The 24019-nt window shown below is 48.8% G+C and overlaps 1 protein-coding gene across 1 annotated transcript in view; it reads right to left on the bottom strand.

Annotated features, from left to right (window-relative positions):
- The window catches only part of LOC125916254 (synaptic vesicle membrane protein VAT-1 homolog-like), an 86745-nt gene extending 63759 nt beyond the window's left edge, over nt 1–22986 (bottom strand). Inside the window, exons 1-6 of the mRNA XM_049622386.1 lie at nt 22978–22986; nt 22678–22857; nt 22448–22590; nt 12347–12450; nt 10074–10129; nt 6067–6261 (exon numbers count right to left, since the gene is read on the bottom strand). Coding sequence (XP_049478343.1) covers nt 6067–6261; nt 10074–10129; nt 12347–12450; nt 22448–22590; nt 22678–22857; nt 22978–22986 — 687 coding nt within the window. The remainder of the gene's footprint in view (nt 1–6066; nt 6262–10073; nt 10130–12346; nt 12451–22447; nt 22591–22677; nt 22858–22977) is intronic.
- Nucleotides 22987–24019: the final 1033 nt, after the last annotated feature.

The raw sequence follows: 24019 nt of genomic DNA, 5'->3' as shown, positions 1-24019 counted from the left end.
TTCCGCCGTCACCTTAAGCCAAGTTCACAGCTCAGCTCATCCCACTTCCTCATGGAAGCGCCTACCGCGGCCGAGTAAAACGGTATTTGCCAGCACCCCACTCCTGGTCTCCCGGGATATAAGACCCCTGGTCGCCTCTGACTCTTGCTTCTGGTTTATCTTTTATTTCCAATTATCGTCCTTTCCGGTGACGCCGACTTGCTTATTCTCCTCTGTTCTGCAGCCCCCAGTTTTGTCTGGGGCTTACCGACCCACGCCTAAAAATCCACAGTGACCTCCTGGCCAGACCAGCTGCCCCCCAGTCCATTCTCCAAACCAGTATGCCCGTGAAACACCACACGTTGCCTGCTTTCGGGTGATGTCTGCAAAATACCCTCCCTGCCCCCAACCGTGTGCCTCAGAAGGAGCGTCTAAATCTTTAAAGATGCTCCTCGCCAGCCAGCTGCCATCTGCCGTGATCACGGACGACTTTCCACGGTTTCTCCTTGGACCTCTGCCTCCTTAGCTTGGGTTTGGACAACTGTATCCGATGCCTGGCTTTGTCTTCTCTTAACTTACCAGCCTGGTGTTGGACTTGAAGCCTGCTGTTTCTTTACACAGACAGTCACACTCCCCACCCAGCCTTGTCTCCGGGTCATTCCATCCTCTGTCGCTGGTGTGCAACATTGATCTGTCCTTATCAAGCCAGTCTCTTGCTCCAGGGCACATAAGTGTCCCCAACAAGCTCAGCATCATATTATTATTTTTTCCATTGATTCTTGTAGGCAGACCTATCTCTTTATAGGTTTTGTGATGGCATAGGATGGAAAACACACATATGATTAAACCACGACTATTAACGTGAAGGGAAAAATGCAGGGGAGATATGACGAGGACTAAGGGGCACATAAATAAGTGACTGCATTTGGCTCGCGAGCTTTACTACAGTCAAGGCAAAGAGAGATCTACATGGAAGGGCATAATTAACATAATTTACTAAAAGGTAATCATGCCAGATTGCTAGGGAGGCAAATTTTCTCCTCTTTTCAAACAGAAGGATGACATCATCTCCTAGATCAGCTCTAGCAGGATTTCTGCAATGACAGGCACGGTCTTTTAATATGGTAGCCACGAGCCACATGTGGCTATTGACCACATGAAACGTGCCTTGTACCCCTAAGGAACTGAATCTCTAATTTGACTTAATTAATTTACACTCCAATAGCCACATGTGGCCAGTGGTACCATACTGGAGAGTGCACATATAGAGGTTTATGTAGATCACGTTGTAAAATGCTACAAACAATGTCTTCAATAAAGGATTTTAAGACTGCCAAGATCTCCAGGCTACTCTCTATCCATTTGCTAGGGCGGCTATAACAAAATATCATATGCCGGATGGCTTAAACAAGAGAAATTTCTCTTCTCACAGTTGTGGAGACTGGGGGTCCCCGATGAGGGTGTCGGCAGGGTTTGTTGTTTTCCGGAGCCCCTCTCCTGTGCCTGCAGACGGCCATCTTCTCACCGTGTCCTCACATGCTTTCTCTGTGTGCACATCCCTGGTGTCTCTCTGTATGTCCTAATCTCCTCCTCTTAGAAGACACCAGTCAGACTGGATTAGGGCCCACCCCAAGGCCCCATTTTAACCTGATTCTTTAAAGGCCCTATTTCTGGGGCACCTGGGTGGCTCCGTTGGTTAAGCGTCCAACTTCGGCTCAGGTCATGATCTCACATTTCGTGAGTTCGAACCCCGCGTCGGGCTCTGTGCCGACAGCTCAGGGCCTGGGGCCCGCTTCAGATTCTGTGTCTCCCTCTCTGTCTCTCCGCCCTTCCCCTGCTCACACCATGTCTCTCTCTCCCTTTGTCTCTCTCTCTCTCTCAAAAATAAATAGACATTAAAAAAAATAAAAAATAAATAAAGGCCCTGCTTCTAAATACAATCCCATCTGAAGCACTGAGGATTAGGGCTTCCACACATGAATTTGAGTGGATGCATAATTCAGCTCATAACAGTTCTCCCTGTGCTATTAGATGGCAGGTGAGAAAAGACATTTTATTTGGTTACTTTTTTTTTTATTTTAGAGAGAGAAAGAGCAAGCCCATGAGCAGGGGAGGGGGAGAGTAGAGGGGAGAGAGACAGAGAGAGAGGGAGAGGGAGAGAGAGGGAGAGGAAGGGAGGGAGGGAATCCCAAGCAGACTCCACACTCAGCGCTCAAACCCACAACCCTGGGATCACGCCCTGAGCTGAAATCGAGAGTCAGATGCTCAACCAACTGAGCCGCCCAGGCTCCTCAGGAGAAGACATTTTTAACCAGAGGCGACAGCGACATAGTCCAGGTGTATGTTATTAGTGTCATACTGGGACCAGGAAGGGCTTCTGGGAATTAAAAGGGTCAGATGGTACCATGTTCCTTGGGCCACGCTCTCTAAGAGGAATCGCCTCACCGAGAACGTCAACTGCTCCTCTCTGCTTGGCAGTGACCGCCTCAGGGATTTGATTGCATTGACCAAACCAGCCTTATCTCCTCCCCTCCTTAGTCGGCCACCTCGGCCGTGCTTAGCTCAGACTCTCAACCCCACCGACCCCATACTCACCCCTGCTTCTGAGATTTTGTCACTGTCCCTCATGCTCGTAATCCCTTGTTTTTTTTTTTTAACCCCAACATCAGGGAAAGAATTCGCATCCCTCCAGCCTCAACCAAGCCCCACCTCATTCTCGGAACCACCTCTGAGCATTCGTTCTCACTTAACAACATTATTCTCTCTAGCTCTTGAATCCAGGTTGCACTTGAAAGCAGGACCCCACGACTAAACACCTCAGTGTTGTCTCAGAAACTAAATCATGAACTTAAGGGTCGCGGAACGAGACGTCTGTCTCTTTTGTAGACTCGACATCATGAAAGAGTACTAGCACACAGTAGGTCTCAATAATGTCACTACTCTTGGTTGACAGATACATATATATATCTTTCATCCTTTTCCCACCTCTGAACCGTTTGTAAAGAGGAGCTTTTTTCCCAACTTAATGTCCCGCTGCACGTTTAAGATCTGGAGGCAAATCTGATGCCGGAACATCTCTCTCTGCTCCGTGTATTAAATCTATAATAAAGTCAAAGATAGATGGCTAGAAAGAAACCCTAAATCGTTTCTGAAATTATTAAATCTTCTAGTCTGAGCGCTCGGAGAGCCCAAGAAAATTTTCTTTTAATCCCTATGGGCTTTCCATTCCATCGATGAAGTTACACAGCTAGCCTGAAAAGCAATTTTGTGAAATCATTTACCGAAGGGGAGGGGGAACATCGTTATGGTCATCCTTCTGCGGTTGGCAAGTAATAAGCATGCTCTATTCTCCTCTGGCCCAGGACAGCTGCATGGGCTTGAGAAATAGCTGGGTTTTGCCCAAATGCAGCTCTAAACAGATGTCTGCAAATATCGTCGAAAAAGAACCCTCGGAAAGTTGGTGGGTGTGACTGATGAGTGGCTGTGGACGTTTTTGTTGGCAAACAGGAAGCAGCTGTCTGTCTCCCCTTTGTGGGTGACTAGCTTTCGAGAGGAACCTATAATTCCTTTGTTTTCCTCGTAACTATCTCAACCAATATGACTTCTTTTAAAGCAGTGTTTCTCACCTAGTTCCAGTTTCGCCCCTGTTCCCTATCCCATTCAGGGGACATTTGATGGTGTCTAGAGGTATTTTTTATTGCCACAGCTGGTGTCTGACCAGAGATGCTGCTAAACTTCCTGCAATGCCCAGGACAACCCCACCCCCAGCAAAGGATAATTCAGCCAAAATGTCAATTGAGCCCAAGTTGTCTTAAAGTAATAATACCTTGTTTTAGTTACGTCTTGTTCACTCATTCATTTATTCATTCCACAGATATTTACTGTTGAACATAGAAAATACCCAGTTAGTCATATTTCTGTATATTGCCAGACTCATCAATCCACTCACGTAATGTGTGTTTATTGAGTATTGACTCCAGGCCAGGCACTGGGGTCCTGAATGGCACAGTTGGGGTCCTTCCTCATCTGGGGTTTACTTCCTTGTGGAAGGGAGGCAGAGCCTCAACAAGTCAACAGATGAACAAGATAGTTTCTTTTTTGTTGTTGTTTATTTTTTTATTTTGAGAGAAAGAGAGTGTGGGAGAGAGGGTGAATGGGAGGAGGGCAGAGAGAGAGAGAGAGAGAGAGAGAGAGAGAGAGAATCCCAAGCAGGCTCTGTGCTGTAAGCGTGGAGCCCAATGTGGGGCTCGGTCTCACGAATCATCTCTTAGCCCTGACCTTGACTACCTCCAGTTTTCTCTCTGTCCCTGACCACTGAGAACCGGTACCTGTGTAGTCCAGCCCGTCTACACCACTGAGATACCACAGCCAATACCGTACGGATGTCTGACTCGGTAAATTAAAAAGTTTTCAAGAAGAGTATAACAGTAAGCTAACCATCTTGGAAATGACACAGCAGAAGGAATGCCTGATTATCTGATTTAAGAAGCAGCTGAATCACAGTGACCATCTGCAAAAGAAAAAAGACTGGAAGGAAGCAAACCCAAATGTGATAGTGTTAGCCAGTCTCTGGAGTGTGGACTTGGCATTCATTTTCTCCTTACACTTTTGTTCTTAATTTAGGAGTTTCCTACAACAAGCATATATTTCTTTCACCATAAGACACAAGGGTTTTGGTGATTGGTGTTTTTTTTTTTTTAATTTTTTTTAATGTTCATTTACTTTTGAGAGAGAGAGAGACAGAGCATGAGTGGGGGAGGAGCAGAGAGAGAGGGAGACACAGAATCCAAACCAGGGTCCAGGCCCTGAGCTGTCAGCACAGAGCCCGACACAGGGCTCGAACCCACAAACCACGAGATCATGACCTGAGCTGAAGTCGGATGCTTAACTGACTGAGCCACCCAAGGGCCCCGGTTGTTGGGTTTTTTTAAAGACCATTCATGATTCTGCAAGATCAGAGAAGCATATACAGCATCCAGAACCAGTCCTATTTGATTACACATGGAGCCTCACAAAGTTTTTTGGGAGGCACTTTCTGTGCTCAGGGAAGCCATTGGATTTTGGCCAACCTAGTTCATTAGGCAAATAGCACCAGCTTTATTTCCAGGACAATACCTACTCTCTGTTCCACAGACCATTATGTTGGTTAGCTTTTTTCAAGGATGTCTGTGATTCCCAAAAGTACAAAAAAGTTCTTGTACTGTAAGGCACTCACCCATGCAAAATGCAAAAGCCACACAAACACAAAACACATTCCCACATATTTTAAGATCTTTCTCAGGGGCTCCATGGCTTCCCACAGCCAACAGCCTGACCTAGGAAGATTTCTCAGTGACATGCCCCTTGAAATCTAGGCTTTACTTCTTTATTTTCTCCCCACAGATAGCTACCACACCTGGCTTCCCAAATGTCCAAAACTTCCCCGATCCTGGAGAATTTCCTAGACCCATCCTCCACCTAGCACATTCTACGTGCTGCAGTGAAGGTTACATTAGGGATTCTTGGTTGTTGTTTTTTTTTTTTCATGATTAAGGAACGCTTTCACACACTAGAACTTTTGGCAGATCGGTTAATGAAAACAGTCCAATACCAGATCTGACGATTCATGAATAATTACAATGCCCAGTGTGATAGCCAACAGCATCTCGTCCCCCAGGGTCTCCAAGCATCGGGGTTTAGCACACAAAGCATTTCAGCTCTGAGCCATGGTCTGCCCCAACCTGGATGTCCTATGCCCACAAGGTGATAATGTAAATGATGCTGCAGCCATATCCGTACCTTCTTAGAACCCAGGTGGATCGTCCACACCCATTAAAACTTGATGGCCTGAGAGGGATTCATGGTACAAATAGTAGGCTGAGGCACATGGGTTGAGAACCACTATGGAATTCAAAGCGTTTCTTACATCTAAAGCGTGATACGGTAGGACAATGACTTTTAGGACCGTCATTTGAAACGAACAAACCTGGAGAATAACCTTTGCATGAAAGATTATTTTTATCCCGGCTGCCCAAATCTCCCTGGACTAAAAACAGATTAATTGCCGGGGCGGGGGGGGGGGGGGGGGACAAAAACCACCACTCTTACCTCCTCCAGGGCCCAAAGGGAGTCGACCACGGGCTTGATCTTCTTCTGGTTGTAGAGCTCAGTGAGTTTGTCCACTACTCCTCGAATGAGGCCCGCACGGCCCTGTTTGAAGAGCAGGTTTAAAAGGGAAAATCCCGCGATGACTTTGTTCTCTTCATAGAGCTTGATGGGGTTCACCTTCTCGACCTGCCACCACTGGAAGGAGAGAAGGTGTCGGTTACAGGGAACCGGAGCCGGTCGTGGTCACAGCCTTGTGGGCGGAGGACGGGGCCCCAGTGTGGCGGGATCCAGGCGGCCAAATGGTGGCCCTTGTTGGGGTCATTTTTAAAGCAGCTCTCCAGCCAGTGTTGGGAGTGCACGGTGACGCTTAGGAGCAGAGCACGGGGGTCTAGGCAGGGGCGAGAAGCCAACTTTCTGAAAACAACCATCAGGCCTCGTGTCGTCAGAACGTGAAGGCCCCGGGTTAGGACGGTCCGCGCTGGAGTTGGGTCCTGGCTGCACCACTCGAACCCCCGTTCTTCTGTGTGCTTCATTTCCCTCAGCCACGGACAGGGGCCGGGTACTGCCTCTCAGCTTTCTGGGAGAGTTTGGTATATGAACGGTAGTGGCAGTGACGGGGTTGGGGAAGGGGCAGGGTGGCAGCGAAGGCCGCCGAGTGTGGTGGGGACTTGGTGGGATGATGATCCAGCCACAGGAGTGGCGTTCTAGGGGCAATAAGGGCACGCCTGGAGAGCTGAGTAGGAATCCAGCAGAGAGACAGTAAGGGAGCATAACCCAGGCAGAAGAAATAGTGTGACGGAACCGTGAAGCCACTGGGATGGGATTAAGCCAGTGGTTCTCATCTGAGGGAAGTGTTACTCCCCACGGGACAATCTGGTCATGTCTGGGGATGTTTTTGTCGTGGTGACTGGAAGGGAGAGGCATCTACTGGCATCTAGTGGGTGGAAGTCAGGGATGGTGCTGGACATCCTACAGTGAGCAAGACAGCCCCTCATGATAAAGAGGAGTCCAGCCCAAGATGCCAGTACCGCTAAGGTCCTAGGTGGGGGACACCCAAGTGACAAGTGTGACTCTCTCTTTTCCAGCCTCTCATCCCCCAGTCCAGACATGAAAATAAGAAAAAAAAAAACCCACGAACAGACTGCAGAAATGGTTATCCAACGGTTTTGTTCTGGTTTAACTGCATCTTCTTTGGTGCTGGTTAGAATTTAGAAATTCCAAGTTCTAGTTTCTAGAAGGCTGTAAGGCAAACTGGTTAATGGTTTAATGCACAGGCCAAGAGGCATGTGATGGGTCCTTAGGAACATTCCTAATGTTTACATTACTGGTGTGTTTATTTACATCCTGCCTTTCCTGGATCCCAAAAGCTCCCAAAAGCTCACAAAAGATTTTGGTATGTTTTTTAAGCGGGAAAATCATATTGTTAGGAACATACGTGTGAGAAAGACAAGTTGGAAACAGGGATAAGATGCACACACAAAATTCTTTACTGAGGTACACTCCCTGAGGGCCCAGAGGCCGGCTCTAGGAGAGACCTTCATTTGGCCATGGGCTGCTTGCGGCAAAAACAAAGCAGAGAAATGATTAATGACTTGTTTCACGGTGCATCTGCAACGTCTCAGTAAATGTTTGCGAAACGAGTGCCTGCTAACTGTGCAATTTCTGCACAGTTGTAGTTCAGTGGGCTCTAGAGCCTGGCTTTGAATCCCAGTTCTGCCACTTAATAGCTGTGCGACTTGAGGCCAGCCACTTAACCTCTCTATGCTAAGTTTCCCTACTGCGCCTCATGGCGTCATCGTGAGGAGTAAACGTGTCAACATATACAAAGTCCTTACAACAGTGTCTGACCTGGAGTAGGCCTGTATATAGACCTATAAATATAAATATAAAATATTTCTATAAATATAAAATATTTCTGTTATGTTAAGTTGGAAGGGATCTTTTTGATTTAGCGGAGAGTTCTGGATTTGGAGTCAGGTTGCTTTCTAGGTGTTAACCGTCGTGAACCATCTTTATGGTCTAAAAGCAAACGGCATGTTTGTCCAAGAGCGAGTTTGAGTTCTGCAAGGGTTTTAAGGTAGAACATACTTAGGATCTCTGAGTGAGAAATTCTTGTATGGTTCCAAGTATGCCTTTAATTTCTAAGCCTTTCTCCAATGTAAAGAAGAAAATTCCTTTCTAGAACCTTCTAAGCCTTTGTCCAATGTATAGAAGAAAATTCCTTTCTAGAACCTTCTAGAACAAAGTCATCGTTCCCCTCCTTGGCATGCCCTATCTTCATGTTGCTTCCAACTGACCAACCAATACTGGGCCAGGCCCCTGAAAGGTAGTTCTGCACCCCCCATATTTAGCTTTCTTGTGATCGGCACCCCCGTTTCAGGCAGGAGAGTCTCAACCTCCCTCCTGGCGGTGTTTTTACGAGAGCTTTCACTGAACCTGGGCCCACGGCAGTCATTGCATTAACACCGTGTGCTGTGACTGTGCGTTTGGGGGAGACAGGGAAAACATTCTTCCAGTTGCTTGCAATTTGGGTCAACGTGGTTACCCACAGCAGGCTGTCAGCATCACATTAATTACAGCCACGAAACAGCTCTGAGCGGCATGAAGCCTGTCTTCAGAGGACTTGCTGCTCAGACAGCATCCCTCATCACACCCCGTGCTTGCTCCCTTGCAGATTCTGTAGTTGCCACGCCCCTTGACCTGAATGCTGAAGTTCAAACGCAAAGACAGCCTCTTTACTTCTACTCGCACAGGACAGGGAGTACTGATCATTCCAGAACCAGGGAATGTTCGGGGGTGAAGCCTTTCGCAGCCAGTGTTGGCCACTTAAGGGACACATGAATACCCCAGGGTGCCACACTTAGAATCATTTCTAAACCCCTCTCTACGGCTTTCCCTGGCCACCCTATTCAAAATGCCTCCACTCCATCCTGCACCCTGTTTTCAATCCCTTTCAGAGTTCTTATGACCATAATGATAATCCTCTTCTTAATTCTGTTTTACTTGTTTCAGTCTGTCTCCCTCATTAGAAGGTAGGAGGCCCAAGGGGCTGCAATGAACCCATCTCATTCACTGCAATACTCTGGTATCTTGCACACAGGGTAGGTGCTTAGAAGATGCTTGCAAAGTGAGTGAGTCCATCAGTGTGCTACCCTGGCTGCTGTAGAGGAGGAGGAAGAGGAGAAGGAGGAGGAGGAGGAGGAGGACAGGGAAGGAGGAAGAGAGGAGGGGAGAGGAGAGGGGAGCAGGGAGGGGAGGAGAGGAGAGGAGAGGAGAGGAGAGGAGAGGAGACAAAAGCAAGCTCTCACAGGAAGCAGAATTCCCTGTTGAGGGGGCAGCGGTAAAAATTGAAGTTCAAGCCCAAATAAGTTGATTCTAGTAAGTGTTTGCTCTAGGTGAGAATATAGATCTGGATAGTTTGGAATGCCCGGGGATGTGGCTTCTCAGTTGCAAAGTAACCGTTACATGCAGAGCATGATTATTGAAGCTATTGAAGCTACTGAACACAAAAATCTGCCTGTGTCCTAAATCACCCCGGGGACTTGCTAAAATTGTGGGATCCCATTTGTATCTCCAGCTCAGTAGAACGGAGATACAGAGAAAATCTTAAGAACCCCCTCAGAGACCCAGTCAGAAAGTGGCCACACTCAAGGTTGGTTTCTCCACGGAGCAAAGAAAATGCATGAAATGCCAAGTTTAATTTTGACCAGGGGTAAGAAACACAAAAACTCACGCAACCTCTGTTGAAATCAAAATAAAGCTTTTTTGAGTTTCTCTGAGGCTCGCACCTCTCTGCTTCGTTTAGACAAAGCAGCCAGACTATGCACACGGTCTTGCCCATGTGTAACGAGCACGATGGGAATGCAGTCTCTATTGAAAAAGAATGACACGGAGGACGGACACACCAGATTTAGGTTATTAGGTCAATGTCTTTACATGGAGGAGCTCACAACACGCAAATCACCACACTTCCTACCACAGTACATTTGACGTGTGTGGATACTTACCGATTTGGCAAAGCTAAAGAAGCTCTTGGTCTCTCCAGTCACCATGTTGGATGAACCTGCAAATGAAGGATTCCCAAGTCAAGCTATTGCTAATGAAAATCCGCATCTCTTGCCACACATGGAAGAATGGCAACTGTCTGGTCCAGAAGTGCCAAGAGCTTGAAAATAACTTCAATTCGGCCTCGGAACAAGGGGGGAAATGGAGAGGATGGGTGGTGTCAGGTTGACTTAATTTGAGCCAAGCGTCATGGGATCAAAGAGAAAGTACTATTTCTCAAGGTGACCCTGTCGTTACTTTGGAAAATTGGGCACGTAGCAAAAATGTGACTTAGGCCCACACTCTAATGAAATGATGAGTTCCTGAAATGTCTTATTGGTTCCATTCTTCAAGACTGGAGATGAAGTCTTAGGTGAGCCTAATTCATGGTCCGAATTCGATTCCTTCACTAGTTAAGGGGCTCTGATCTGGGCTGGGCACTTAAGTGGCAGGGAGAGGTGGGGCTGAGTTAGAAGTTAGATGGATGGAAAAACTGGGGTACAGAAGAGCTAATGAGGGTGAAATAGGTTCACGAGCCAAGGAAATGATGTGACCGACATACCAGCTCCCAAGAAATCTGAGCAGGAAGGTCAAAACCGCTTGAGACAAATGGTGCGAGAAATGGGAGATTTGCTAATGGGAACACGCAGTATTGGACGGGAGGATGAGGGAGGGAATTAGGAGGATTTCCTACGATGTTCTTACAGAGAGAAAAGCTCCCTTTGTGTGGTTCCTGGGGGTGGGGAGTGGATGAGAGAGCTCTTAACAGATCAGATGCCACATTGGTGTCTTTTCAACAACTCTGTTGCCTTGTCCCCAAAGATTGGGAATAAGTCCTTCTTAGTCCTTTTCCACTAGTGACTGAAAAAACAGTGTATATTCTGAACCTCATTATTTGGCCTGTGTAGTCTAGTGGCCAGTTATTCAATCACTGCTTCTGTTTTTATCACCAAGCAGGACGGTACTCGGCTCTCGTTACCTAGTAACTGATGCGATCAACTAGATGCTATGTGAGACGGTCAAATTATGTTCTTCCAAATGGCATCATGGAACTGGGGCAAAAACAGAACGGGCAAATAAATGAGAACGAATAAACTGTCCGTCTAACATTTGACTCACATGTTAGTCAGCGTTAGTATATGTGCTCCCGAAGCGAGTACAGCTCACATGTTCATCATATCTGGTATCCCCGCATCGTGCACTGATGCTCAAAACTCCTTTTATCAATAGTGGGAACGGGTAAAGAATTACGCATCCACCTCCAAAGACTTTCAGATGTGTGACCGCTATTGAAAATACTGCAACGCTCCAGCAGTGGGAAGCTTATCTCCTCTCTTTCCGTCATAATGATGATGATAAAAAGATGCTCGAATATTTCTACCTCTCAAATAACTCTTTAAGAAGCTTCTCAGCGACTGGCAGGGAAATGAGCATCTTTTTCTGAGTTCCACAGAGCGAAGGCTCAACTTGCTATCAGACCGACAGGGGACAGAAGTGCTAAAACTCTCAAACGTTGGGTAGCCCCAGGATCACTGGGCGTTAGAATGTGATATCTGGCTTCAGAGATGGTTTTTTGACTTTGTAGAGACTCATGTTGACATTAGTTAACAATCGTGTGACAGAAGAGAGAAAGAAGAGAGGAAGAAGGTCTGGGGTCTCATTTTGCTGGAGAAAATCTCCCAGAGAACTTTCATAAATTCCCGCTCAAACTCAAGAGCGTTATCAGGGAATGTGCTCCAGCCATCCAGGGCTTCTTGGGAATTAGGACACACAGGAGGAGTTGAGAAGAGGAAGAAGCTGTGCTTTGCAAATTCATCTCCGATGGTGGAGAATCTCCCTTAAAACCCCCATATCCTCACCGCCCCCTCCCGTCCTACTGTGGGTCCTTGATTCCTTCATTTTTTTTTTGGACTTCCTCTGAAGCCAGTACTATTTCCCATCTGGGCCACCTTCTGTGGGTCAAGTCCCATCTCAATGGCTACACCAGCTTGGCCTTGCTTTACCCCTTTCGGAATGAGAAGTATTCATGGGGTTAACAGGCCAATAGGCATATACGCTTGCTTTTATAATTGAAAATAACGACTGGCAATAGCGAGACTATGGAAAACATTTAAAAATTAAGCTCCCTGTCTCGCTACCCCAACATATCAACATAAGGCATTTGTCAGTGCCTTTGTAAGCACAGGTGCAGTGCCCCCTGTTGCAGACCGTATCTCTGCTTCTCTTCGGCACTTACCGTATAAAATATAGGTTCCCAGTGGTTTGAGAAGGCTGAGACCTTTTCCAGTGTTGTCCCCGCAGAGGCAGTCCAGTACAATGTCCACTCCTTCCGCAGAGATTCTAAAAGGTGTGAAGACAAAGTAAGAGAGATACCGTAACGCTCATGTTAGGGACCAAACCAGGAACAGCAAGGGCTCTGGGAGCGGCCATAAATAGGACAGAAGGCCGGGAGGTGGGTTTACCTTCCCGGGTGCAACTACAAGAATTTCACAACCTGGAGGCCGCTAAGAGTCTGGCCGGTGGCTGCTACCAGGGGCCAGCCCGGGTTAGGCGGGAAAGCATGGACATCACAGCCAGATACCCGGATTTGCATCCAGCCATGCCATGCGGCCTTCTCCTTTGTTAGGGGCAGCGAGCTGTTTCTTTGTGGCGACCCATGAAATGCCTGGCCGATCGCCAGTCACGTAACGGTCGCTCCGTAAGTCGGTCGCTCAACAATTGATGTTTGTGGAGCTTGGGTGATGGGCCAGGCTCTTTCTGAGATTCTGGAGACGGAGTGGGGAGCAAAAGCAACAGGTTCCTGTCGTCATGAGGTTTCCAGTCTAGCAGGGATTAGCTTTTCTTCCCTTCTCCCTGCCTCCTCAGTGGAGCTCTAAAGACCCGTTAGTTAACTCACAAACTTCTATTCGTTCCATCTCTAGGCTCAATCAAAAATGGAATCTTTGAGGAAGAGGGCTAAATACAGAGGATCTTCCTTTCCTCTCTGCGGTAGAAGGTTCCACAACAGAGAGGATCCACATTTGTATTCTATTAAGCAGACGAAGCATTTTTTTTTTTAATTTTTTTTCAACGTTTTTTATTTATTTTTGGGACAGAGAGAGACAGAGCATGAACGGGGGAGGGGCAGAGAGAGAGGGAGACACAGAATCGGAAACAGGCTCCAGGCTCCGAGCCATCAGCCCAGAGCCTGACGCGGGGCTCGAACTCACGGACCGCGAGATCATGACCTGGCTGAAGTCGGACGCTCAACCGACTGCGCCACCCAGGTGCCCCAGACGAAGCATTTCTTGATCCCTTCTTCCATTCATTTATGTATACATTCCTTGATTCACTCACTTATGCATTTAACAAACATCGGTGGGCTTCCACTGTTAGAAGATACGATGCGGGAGAGAACTGCCAACAGGAAGGCTCCAGCGATGGTAGGGAAGAGAGTCAAGTCCCCGGAGCACCCGCTTGTGGCTGGGCCCTGCTCTGCTTCGGTTTGTGAGTTTGCAGGATTATCTTGTCTTAGCACAGAGCTGAGTGTTGCCACCCTCACCTCCGAACAAAGTTGAGGCAGTGCCACTCAAGTCAACAGCTGGGTCCTGTTTTCCTCAGTAGGAAACTGCACGCGTATATCTACGGTTCAGACGCTAAGTCAGTCGCCCCAAGCCCCAGCACAGCTGAGTCATGACCTTCAAAGCCCTCAGGTCAAGTCCAAAGTCCAGTCATCACAATGACTCAACAAAAAAGATTAGTTTTAGCTTTTGCCTAATAGAACGGTTATCTGTAAAGACAGGGCCGTTCAAGTCCCACTTATAAGTTCACTTATAAATTCCCCACTATAGGGAATGAGGCCAGGGGGTCTAAAACCGAAGTGGGCACCAGGATCTCCCCGAGGGCTCATTCAAACGGATTGCAGTTTGCCCTCCTTCCGCCCTCGCCTCCTAGCTTCTGCTTCAGTGGGTTTTGGAGCGGGGCCCCAAAGATTTGCATTTCTACAGGGCCCCAAAGATTTGCATTTCTAACCTGGCCAGTGGCTCCTACCAGCGGCCAGCCCGGGTTAGGCGGGAAAGCATGGACATCACAGCCAGATACCCGGATTTGCATCCAGCCATGCCATGGCTCCCCGGAGATGTGGATGCTGATGATGCTGGCTCCACCCTTTGAGAACCACTGGTCTAGGCCAGCTACTGAGGAGTCAAGCTAGCATTATTGTTTTTTATTAATAATTTGTTCATTAAGTATTTAGCCCTGACGCTGCACGAAGCAGTGGAGATACAGTGGTGAGACCAAACAGATCTGATTCCTCCCCTTTTAGAACTTCTGTGGGGCAGATGTTAACCCATATTTCACAAATGAATATCAGACTGAAACTGAATGGGGTCTAATGCCACAAAGGTGCTACGAGACTGTGTCAATCTAGTGTGCCCGATTACGTACGCCCAAGAAGGCATCCCTGGGGAAAGGCAGAGCGTAGGAGTTATCTAGGTAAAGAGTGGCAGGAATAGTGTTCCCAGGGGGGGACAGCATGTGCGAAGGTCCTGTGGTGAGAGGAGGCCTGTGAGCAGGAAGCCTGGGAAACAGCCAGTTTGGCTGCAGTAGAGAAGATGAGAGGGAGCGTGCTGAGGTGAGACCCGAGAGGCAGGCGAGGGCTGGAACGCACACACACGGTTGGGTGGGCTCCAGGCTGGCGCCTCACCCCCGGCGATCAGGTCTCCACCTTGCTTCATGGGCTGGGTGACCATGCTCCTGTCTTCCTCACTTCTTCTGCCAAGTGTGTTCGCTGCTGAGGAGGCAGGACCCTTCACTGCTTCTACTGCCAGCCCTCCTGAGCCACCTAATCTACGTGAACTCCGTTTCCCCGGGACCTTCTTCCTTTACTGCAAGACACCCGCCTGTGCTCAGGAGCAGCCCTCACACGCTGGGCTGTGCACACGTTCTGGGGCACCCCTGACGGACCTGCCCAGGCCCAAATGCTCGCTTCTTGCCTGACGCTCCTTACATCTGGGTTCCACCTGTGAGCGCCCATTTTCTGCCCCAAACTGCCAGGCACAGCTGCCCCATCTAGGCCCGTTGCTCTTTCCTCTGGGTCTGCGGAAATGCAGAACAGACCCCAGCAAGGGGCGACCTATAGCCTACTGCCCACTCCCTCCTCCTCACCTGCCACTCACTGCTCAGGGCATTGTGACCTTGTAGCTATTCCTGAAACCTTCCTGCCTCAGGGCCTTTGCATATGCTGGAATCGCTGCCTGAACAGCCTTTCCCCAGCTCTCCTTAGAGCTGGCTCCTTCTCATCCTTCACATCTTAACCCACATGAGACTTTCCCCAGAGACGCTGTAACTAACCACACCATCTGAAATGGCAGCCCCAGATGGCCTCTCTTTCGGCTCCCTTTGCGCTTTCGCGTCTATACCAAAGACACTCTTCAGTATCTATCACGGGCTGCGATTATTCTATTTGTCTGTCTCTTCCGCCAAAATATAAGCCCCATGAGACGGGGACCGTGTTTGTGCCGCCTGTTGTCGTATCCTCAGCCCTTCTCATCCTGCCAGACACAGTGTTAGTTCTCAGCAAATACTGACGGATTGTATGAGTGGATAAGGAGTGAATGAACGCAAGGCAACGAAGAAACCATTTTAAGAACGGCACTCTGCATTGCTATCTGTGTGCTTCCTTCAACGGGAACTCACATTTCCTGAGCTCTACTGTATCCCGGGCATTGCAGAATTAATCTTTATGACATGTCTATGAGACAGGCATTTTAACTGCACTTTTGTGAGGAAGAAATGGAGGTTCTGGGATGCAGCGCCTTGCCCAAGCTTACGTAACTAGTGCACCTGGAATTCAAACCGCGGTCCAGTGTGATTCCAGAGCCACGGCCTTTTCACCGTTCTGAACTTAAGATTTAATAAATGTTCAAATCAGTATAATTACGGAAGCACTGCTTTAGCAAGCAGCTCTGGGAAGCAGTCAGTTTCATGCAGTCTCTGAAGGATTCTGGTTTAAATGCTGTCTTTAAAAATAAAGACAGAGGGGCGTGTGGGTGGCTCAGGCGGTTAAGCGTCTGACTTCGGCTCAGGTCATGATCTCGCGGTTCTTGAGTTCAAGCCCCGCTTTGGTCTCTGTGCTGACAGCTCAGAGGCTGGAGCCTGCTTCCCATTCTGTGTCTCCCTCTCTCTCTCTGCCCCTCCCCTGCTTGCACACTCACTCTCTCTCTCTCTCTCTCTCTCTCAAAAATATTTTTTTTAAAGTTTAAAAAAATATAGACATACCCAGAGTTAGACTATGTTACTTCAAACAGAGAGGCCAAGAGGTTTCTATTTTTAAGCTCCTTTTTTGTCATGCTAAATGTTAGGAGAGGCCCCAGGTCAGGGTCCTACACATTGGTCCTACATTTCCAGCCACTGGACAACCACTTGCCGAGTGCTTAGGTCACACCGGACACTGGGTGTGCTGAGCTGGGGGTACACAGATGAGGGTTCACGTTCATCCCTGCCATCCAGGAGTTCATACCAGGGAAGACAGACTAAACGGACAGCCCAGACCTAATCACCATAGCTCCAGCAGAGCCGCTTGGGGAGACAGAAGATGGTCCTTCTGTTGAGTGCTAATGGGGGAGAGGAATCGGCCAGGTGCCAAAGGAAAGGCATTCCGCAGAAGACACTGTGATAGGCTGACCTGGGGCAGTGAGCATCGAATAGACCCAAGGAGGAGGCTCTGGGACACCACCCATGGTAACGGGAGGCCCTGTCTGGACACTGTCTCCTTCCAGAAGGACACAAGAGTGTCTGCCACAGCTGATAACTAACATGGGGGTGGTGGGCGGGGGTGAGGGTGGCCTTAGGGCCCTAGGGCACTGGGCTCAGGAATCTGAATTTCATCTCAGTATTTAGCACTTCGTTTGCTTCTTACTTGCCGTGTGACCTCAGGTGAATTCCTTAGCCTCTCAGCGTCCCCAACTGTGGAAGGGAATGCAGCTGATAACACCCGCCCCAGGCTCCTCTGTGAAGCCTGGGTGAGTTTCTGCACATGGAACATGATGCTCAGGGTAGCTTCTGGGTCCACAGTAGCTTTTTTTATTTTTTCAGAGTGGGCCAACTTAAAGAGAATTCTTTCAGTGTGGGGAGAGTATAAACAAAAGACTGCAAAACGTCAACAACCCCAACCATTAGCCCAAACAACCATTAGGGTGGGTGGAGCCGCCAGCCCAGAAACCACTAGAGCAGAGGCTGGCTACCCTTGACCCTGCTAGCACAAGGTGTCCCACGTTCAAGTGCACTTTCGAGGTGCCAGCCACAGTGCTGAGCGCTTCCTGAGTCCCGTCTCACTGAGGACGCTTCACGCCAACCCTGTAACCCAGGGGCCATCATCATCCCCACGTAATGGATGAGAAAACTGAGGCTCCACGGGGTCAGGCAACATACTGAAGGGGCCACTGCAGGGAATGGTATTTGGGCGGGGCAGCGGGGAGGGGACTCTGGTTTGACCCATTACATCCATTACATCTAGAAACCAAGTGAGGGCACCAGAGGCAGAGCCGGCTTTCCTAAGATGAGCTGTGGTCAGCCCTGGTGACCGTCATTGCCACTAGTGGGCACACGGGCTCCCAGCAGGGGCTGCACAAAGCTGGGGGCTGCTCCCCGGGCAGCCTGCAGGTGAGTTTCAAAATGGATAAAGTGCCCCACCCCCATTCAATCATTACAAGCCCAACCAGGGGATTAGACGGAATGGGACTCAGTCGGGTCTATTTGGAATCAGGGCCTCCCTTGCTCATATTCACAGTGAAGGGCACCTTAGCAGCTCCTTTTAATGGAACGATCATGAAATTCACAAGCAGAGCTAGGCAGCCCCTCAGAAGGTCAGGGGCCATCCTCATTTCTTAGCACCTCCCCCCACCCCCGCTGAAAATCTCTGGGGGTGTCCGCCTTGCCTGTGTGTGTGTAATCATAATTACACAGAAGCAGACGGGGGGGGGAGGGCTTTCTCCTGTTGTCATAAATCTCCACATACTCAAAGCCCAAACAGAAAGAGCCCCAGCTCAGAGATGCTCTGGGCCCAATTCAGCAGAAAGATATTTGGGAATGGCTGATCGAAGGCTCCCATGCCTGTCCTTCCTGGGTCCCCAACCCTTCGGCCCTTTATCACGATGCCCCTCTTTGCTTCCCGCCCACGTGGATCCAGTGAAGAATCCCTCCTGAGCGGCGGTAGGGCCACCAGGGCCGTTCCTGGGAGAGAAGCCCTTGACTTTGCCAAGAAATTAATTCCCCCTTTATTGTTACTTTCATCTCCAGCTGGATCCTTGGCTCTCCGCTCAGTGCTTCTCTTTCTGAATTCCTTTTTCTCTGAGAACTCATCTGCGCCATCACTTTAACCACTTCCAAGCTCATGATGGGAGGATGAGGTCATTGCAGGGTGCCCGGCACAGGGTGCAGGGCAGGCTTCTCCCAGAGAAGTGTGTGGCACACATAAGGGTCTGGCGCACAGAAGGCAGCGTGCAGTTCCTGGCACATAGTAGGCTTCTCACAGGGGGCTGAGCACAGTACCCCGTGCACAAGAGGCTTTTCACAGGGTGCCAGGCACCGTCCCTGGACCATAGGAGGCTTCTTAGTAAATGTTGACAATTACTTGTCAATACCACCTCTAGGAATCCTTTCTCGATCACATTCTCTGTTCTCTCTGAGTGATTACACCTCATCGATTTCCGCTGCCTCAGTTTCTTTACCCATAAAACGAGGCACTTTGCCCTCACAGCACCACCCGAGGTGCATGAACGATGGTCTAATCGTATGGGTCAGCAGAGTGGAGGAGACCAGCAAAGCCGGGTGCAATTATCCGCCTTGCTCGTGCCCGCACACCTTGCTGGGATTCGCTCCCCACCTCCCTCTACCTACTTAGATGCTTCCCGTCCATCATGCTCCCCGCTGGGGGCTGCCCACCTCGGTGATCTCTCTCGTCTTTCTCTCCTCTATTTTTGAAGTCCTTACTGCTGGATGCACAGAATCCAAAGCTTCTCACTCTTCTGTTTGGTCCAACCATAGTCAGACAGAGAAGGGGTGAGTGACGTAAAGGGTGGGTCTGTGTTAGAAACACTTTGCCCCCATTCCCTTTACAATGCCTGCTGGAAGGCTGAGAACGGGTTCAAAGCAGCTTAGCAGTTGATTGGCTTATAAAAGAGCTTGCATCTTGGGGCACACGGGTGGCTCAGTCGGTTGGGCGTCCGACTTCGGCTCAGGTCATGATCTCACAGCTCATGGGTTCGAGCCCTGCGTCCGACTCTGCGCTGACAGCTCAGAGCCTGGAACCTGCTTCGGATTCTGTGTCTGTCTCTCTGCCCCTCCCCTCCTCATGCCCTGTCTCCCTCTCTCTGTCAAAAACAAATAAACATTAAAAAAAAAAAATTAAAACAAAGAGTTTGCATCTCAAGAAATTTTATGTTAATATTATTTTTTCCTGGTGAATCACCACCAAACGCTGTAACAAACAATACCCGTGGTCCAAAAAGTAAAGAGAAATCACTCTGCATTCTACTCCTGCTGCATATTAGTGTTTAGATTTTTTCCCACCACTTTCATTTTTTTTTTGTCTTTATGCGCCAAGAATTTATACAAAGCTGTGATCACAGTGTAGCTGGAATTTGGCATTCTGCTTTTTTTTTTCCCACTCAATATGCTACCGTGGGTATTTTTTCATTTTGTGACAGAATCTTCATAATTATCTTTTTTTTTTTTTTAGGGGCTGCATAATATTCAAGCGCGTGGGTGTCGCATAATGCACTGAAGTGTTTTCCTCCTGTTGATAATGGAGGCTGGTTCTGAAATCTCACTGTAACAGACAATGCTATAATTCACCTTGTTGGCATATGTTGAACACCTACCATGAAGCCAAAGTATTTACTTGGTTCTGCAACAGGCAGCAGGTGCCTGTTCCTTTGGATTTTTTCCTGAGGGCAGGGGTGGTGGGAGAGAGAATGAACCTTTCTGTGGCTTCCTAGTGATTTTTAATTGAATCCCAGGGTCTCTGCTTAAAAACATAAGGAATTGTCGGAAGTCGCATTTGAAAGAAGGTGGTGGGAACGTGGGTCTCAGATGCTGTCCCTTTCTGCTCCTCTGACTCAGCAGGAATCATTGACTCGGGGGCTAGGAAGGTAGGGAGGACAGTAAAGGGATAAGGGGATGGGAAAATTCTCCATGGAAAATGGGGAAGGCAGACTGTCCCTTTTTTTTTGATATTTTAGTATTTATTTATTTCTGAGAGTGAGCACGTGAGCAGAGGAGGGGCAGAGAGAGAGGGAGACACAGAATCTGAAGCTCCAGGCTCCGAGCTGTCAGCACAGAGCCCAATGCAGGGCTTGAACCCACAAACCAGGAGATGGTGACCTGAGCCAAAGTTGTGACCTGAGCTCAACCTACTGAGCCACCCAGGTGCCCCAGACTGTCACTTTTTCAGAAGAGTAGCTACCTCCTGACCCGGTTTTCCCATTGCTTCCCACACTGTAGTACCCCCAGCTGCTCTGGTCTCCTTTCAGATTCTTGAATTTAACCAAGTCTTTCCTGACCCTGAGCCTTAGCACGTGCTATTCAACTTGGTCAGAAATGCTGTTCCTTTGGCCCGTTTCTCATCCTTTAATGCTCAGCCCGAGTCTCACTCTTGGACGGATGCTATGTCTAATCTCCCTGTCTGCATATGTTCACCAGCAGCCTGTATGTCTCCATCAGAGCACGTATCAAAAGCATAAACCAACCCATTTTTAAAATAGTGTTTTTATCCCTCTTCCCCAACTAGACTCAAAGCTCCACAAAGATAGTGACGCTCAAGGTGGTTTTTTGCCGGATCTTCTGCCCTAGCACAGCCCCTGGCCCATCAGAGACACTTGGTAGTAAGCAGGTCAGGGTACGAATGGAGGAAAGGATGTTTGCCAAAATATCACTTAAGGGGATAAAGGCAAAGACTGCTGGAGGGACACTGGCAGTCCATTTTCCCGATCACAACTCCAGAGATGCAAGTTACAAAAAGGAAGAGCTACCTGAGGGTTATGGAAATAGGCGCAAGTCTATGCCGGAAGTTTTTAAAATATGCCTGCAGTATCTACATATCTGAGAAACAGGTGGTGAACTTCTAATAGCAAGTTTTGGAGCTCTCTTTCCATGTCCTACTGGAGATATCTGGACAGACTTGAACTCTGTGCAAATCTTTAAAATTAAAAAAAAAAAACAAATCGGAGGGGCTCCTGGGTGGCACAGTGGGTTAAGTGGCAAACTTCAGCTCAGGTCATGATCTCACGTTTCGTGAGTTCGAGCCCTGCATTGGGCTCTGTGCTGACAGCTCGGAGCCTGGAGCCTGCTTCGGATTCTTTGTCTCCCTGTCTCTCTGCCCCTCCCCTGCTCACACTCTGTCTCTCTCTCTCTCTCTCTCTCTCTCTCTCTCTCTCTCCCTCAAAAATAAACATGAAAAAAAAAATTTTTTTAAACAAATCTGAAAATCCAGACCATCAGAAGGCTCTCCTTTCCAAAAAACTCCCCAAATTTCACCTAATCTGGTCTCAGTCTGTCACCCTCACCAGACCTGTCTTCCTCTAGTCCTTCAGGTTGCAGTAAGTTCTTTAGTATGAGGCTAGATGGACGGCTGAATTTCTCTGTATCTTACAACTTACTGTTGGGCAAAGAAAAGACCAGAAAAACGGCCCTGAGACACCTCTGAAACCCCTCAGGAGCTGGGGGTGGAGAAGGGCAGCAGCAGAGGTGTGACCCACAAATCATCTCAAGGCAGCTGGGTTTTCTACCTGATTCCCTGTGTTGACGTGCACAAGGCCATAGCCGGTGGCTCCTGGATCGTGAGTCAGGTTAGACACCAATGTTCCCCGCTGTAGGAGATCAACAACATGATCTCCCTGCCTGCAGCCTCCCACCCCCCACCCCCCTTCATTCTCTGCACTCCTCAAAACTCCAATCTGATCACGTCACCATGTTGGCCCTTCGGCGGCCCTCGGTCACACCCAGGTTGGAGTCCGCGTGTCCTTGGTCTGGTATGTGAGTGAATGAGAAATAACCCTCTCTGCGTTCAGGTCGCGTTAGAGCAGCTATCGTAATTTCGCGCCGGCCGGTCACCCGACCGCACTGCTCCTCAGTATCGCCCTCTCCACGTGGCGGTACCAACAGGGTTGGGAGAATCCAACGAGCTCATACGTGTGAAGTGTTCAGCACAGAGCTGGTGTTACCAAGCCCCCGGCGTATGTTTCCTAGTATTACTGTCACTGTTACTATCACCGGCCCTCATCTAAATGAGTGCCGCTGGCTTTTTTAAGAGGCAGAAAAGCAAGGACCAACCTGGCCCTCCCTAGAGGACACGCCTTACCTTTTCACTTCTTGCACGTAGTCTGCATTTCTGTCAAAGAGGTGGGTCATGGAGCCTTTGATTGCTTCGTGCTTGAAAGTGGAAGCTGTTCCAAAGACAGTCACATTGCGGACAGTGGAACACAGCTGAGCCACAGCTTGACCCTGGAAGCGAAACACAAGGCACCGGTCACACGGGAGGGTCACCGCCCGACAACCGGTCTCGCTGGGTGTAGGGCAGGACTTCCCAACCTTGCCGCTATTGACCTCTCTGAGGCTGGATGAGTCTTTGTCGGGCTCCGCTGGGCTTTGTAAGGTGCCTACGCAGCATGTCCCGCCTCCACCTGCTAGCTGCCAATAGCTCCCTTCGGTTTTGATCACCAGCAATGTCAAGATGTCCCCGGGGGGGACAGAGCCTCCCTTGGCCGACAACTAGGGGTGGTGGAGGAAAGTCCACGTAAGCCAGCAAAGCCACGGTATCAAGACTCAACAACTATCATTTTAACCACACTGAGCCTCAGTTTCCTCATCTAACCTTAGCAGTAATGGTACCTGCTCCATACGGGTCCCGGGAGCTGTTTGGGTTTGGATTCCCCCCCGAAGCCGACCCCGACGCAAAGATTTGAGAGCAAGTACCTCATCTGGAATATGACCACAGGAAATACCAGGGTATCAAGACACAAATCGAAGGCGGCCAATAAAGGGTGTGCTTTCAAGGCAGCACCCAGTGGGTAACTGGAACTCGGTCCCTCTGAGGACCCCCGTGCACAAGTGTAGAATACACTCAGAGGTATCCCAACCACATGGTGAGGAGGCTGGAGTATTTTGATCCCCCGAATTCCCCTCTGTATCAGTCGGAGGTTGCTTCTACAGCGGTATCTCCCAGGCACCTCTGGCTTGTGGAGGCAAGCATGCTCCCACAGCCGGACGGAAGCCCTAAGTCAACAACCGTCAGCAATGTTGACCGCGGAGAAGATACGGTGACGGGATCGGCTACACGGTGTGTCAAATGAGGCAATATGTCACACGGGTCAAGCACCTGGCATAACACATGACACTTAAAATGAGGCACTCCGTAAATCTGAATCATCTGTACTCCTTTGGGGCTGGGATGTCCAGGCATATGAGGAAGAGCCCAATACATGAGGTTTAAATATTGAGGGATCTAAGAGAAATTACACATGTAGTTAGACACGGGTGGTTTTCCATGTCCTGTTTCAACAGGGTCAGAAATGTAAGTCATTGGACAAAATCCTGCGATCATGGGAAGTCAGAAATCTTCCAGTAAAACCCAGTTTGCTGGTAATTAAGGTGCCTTCCAAAACCAAGTACTGTTTCCAGTTTTCCACCTGCCATCTTAAGGAGGCAGAAATTATTCTACCAAAGTCACCTGTGAAATGCAACTTCTGCCTAACACTTCATTACATGCCTTCATGTTGGTGGACTAAATCAGGTTGGCAGGCCTATTTCTGGAAATGTTTTTTTTTTTTTTCTTCCCAGCATTCGCAATGAAAGGCAACACTGAGAGAATCATAGAATGTCAGAGCTGGAAAATCATCCAATTATCCCCACCCCATCATTGTTTTACAGACGA

The sequence above is a fragment of the Panthera uncia genome (genome assembly GCF_023721935.1).
Source record: "Panthera uncia isolate 11264 chromosome E2 unlocalized genomic scaffold, Puncia_PCG_1.0 HiC_scaffold_20, whole genome shotgun sequence".
Taxonomy (NCBI): Eukaryota; Metazoa; Chordata; class Mammalia; order Carnivora; family Felidae; genus Panthera; species Panthera uncia.
Note: the sequence above shows the minus strand (reverse complement) of the source record. Positions and strands in the feature narration are given on the sequence as shown.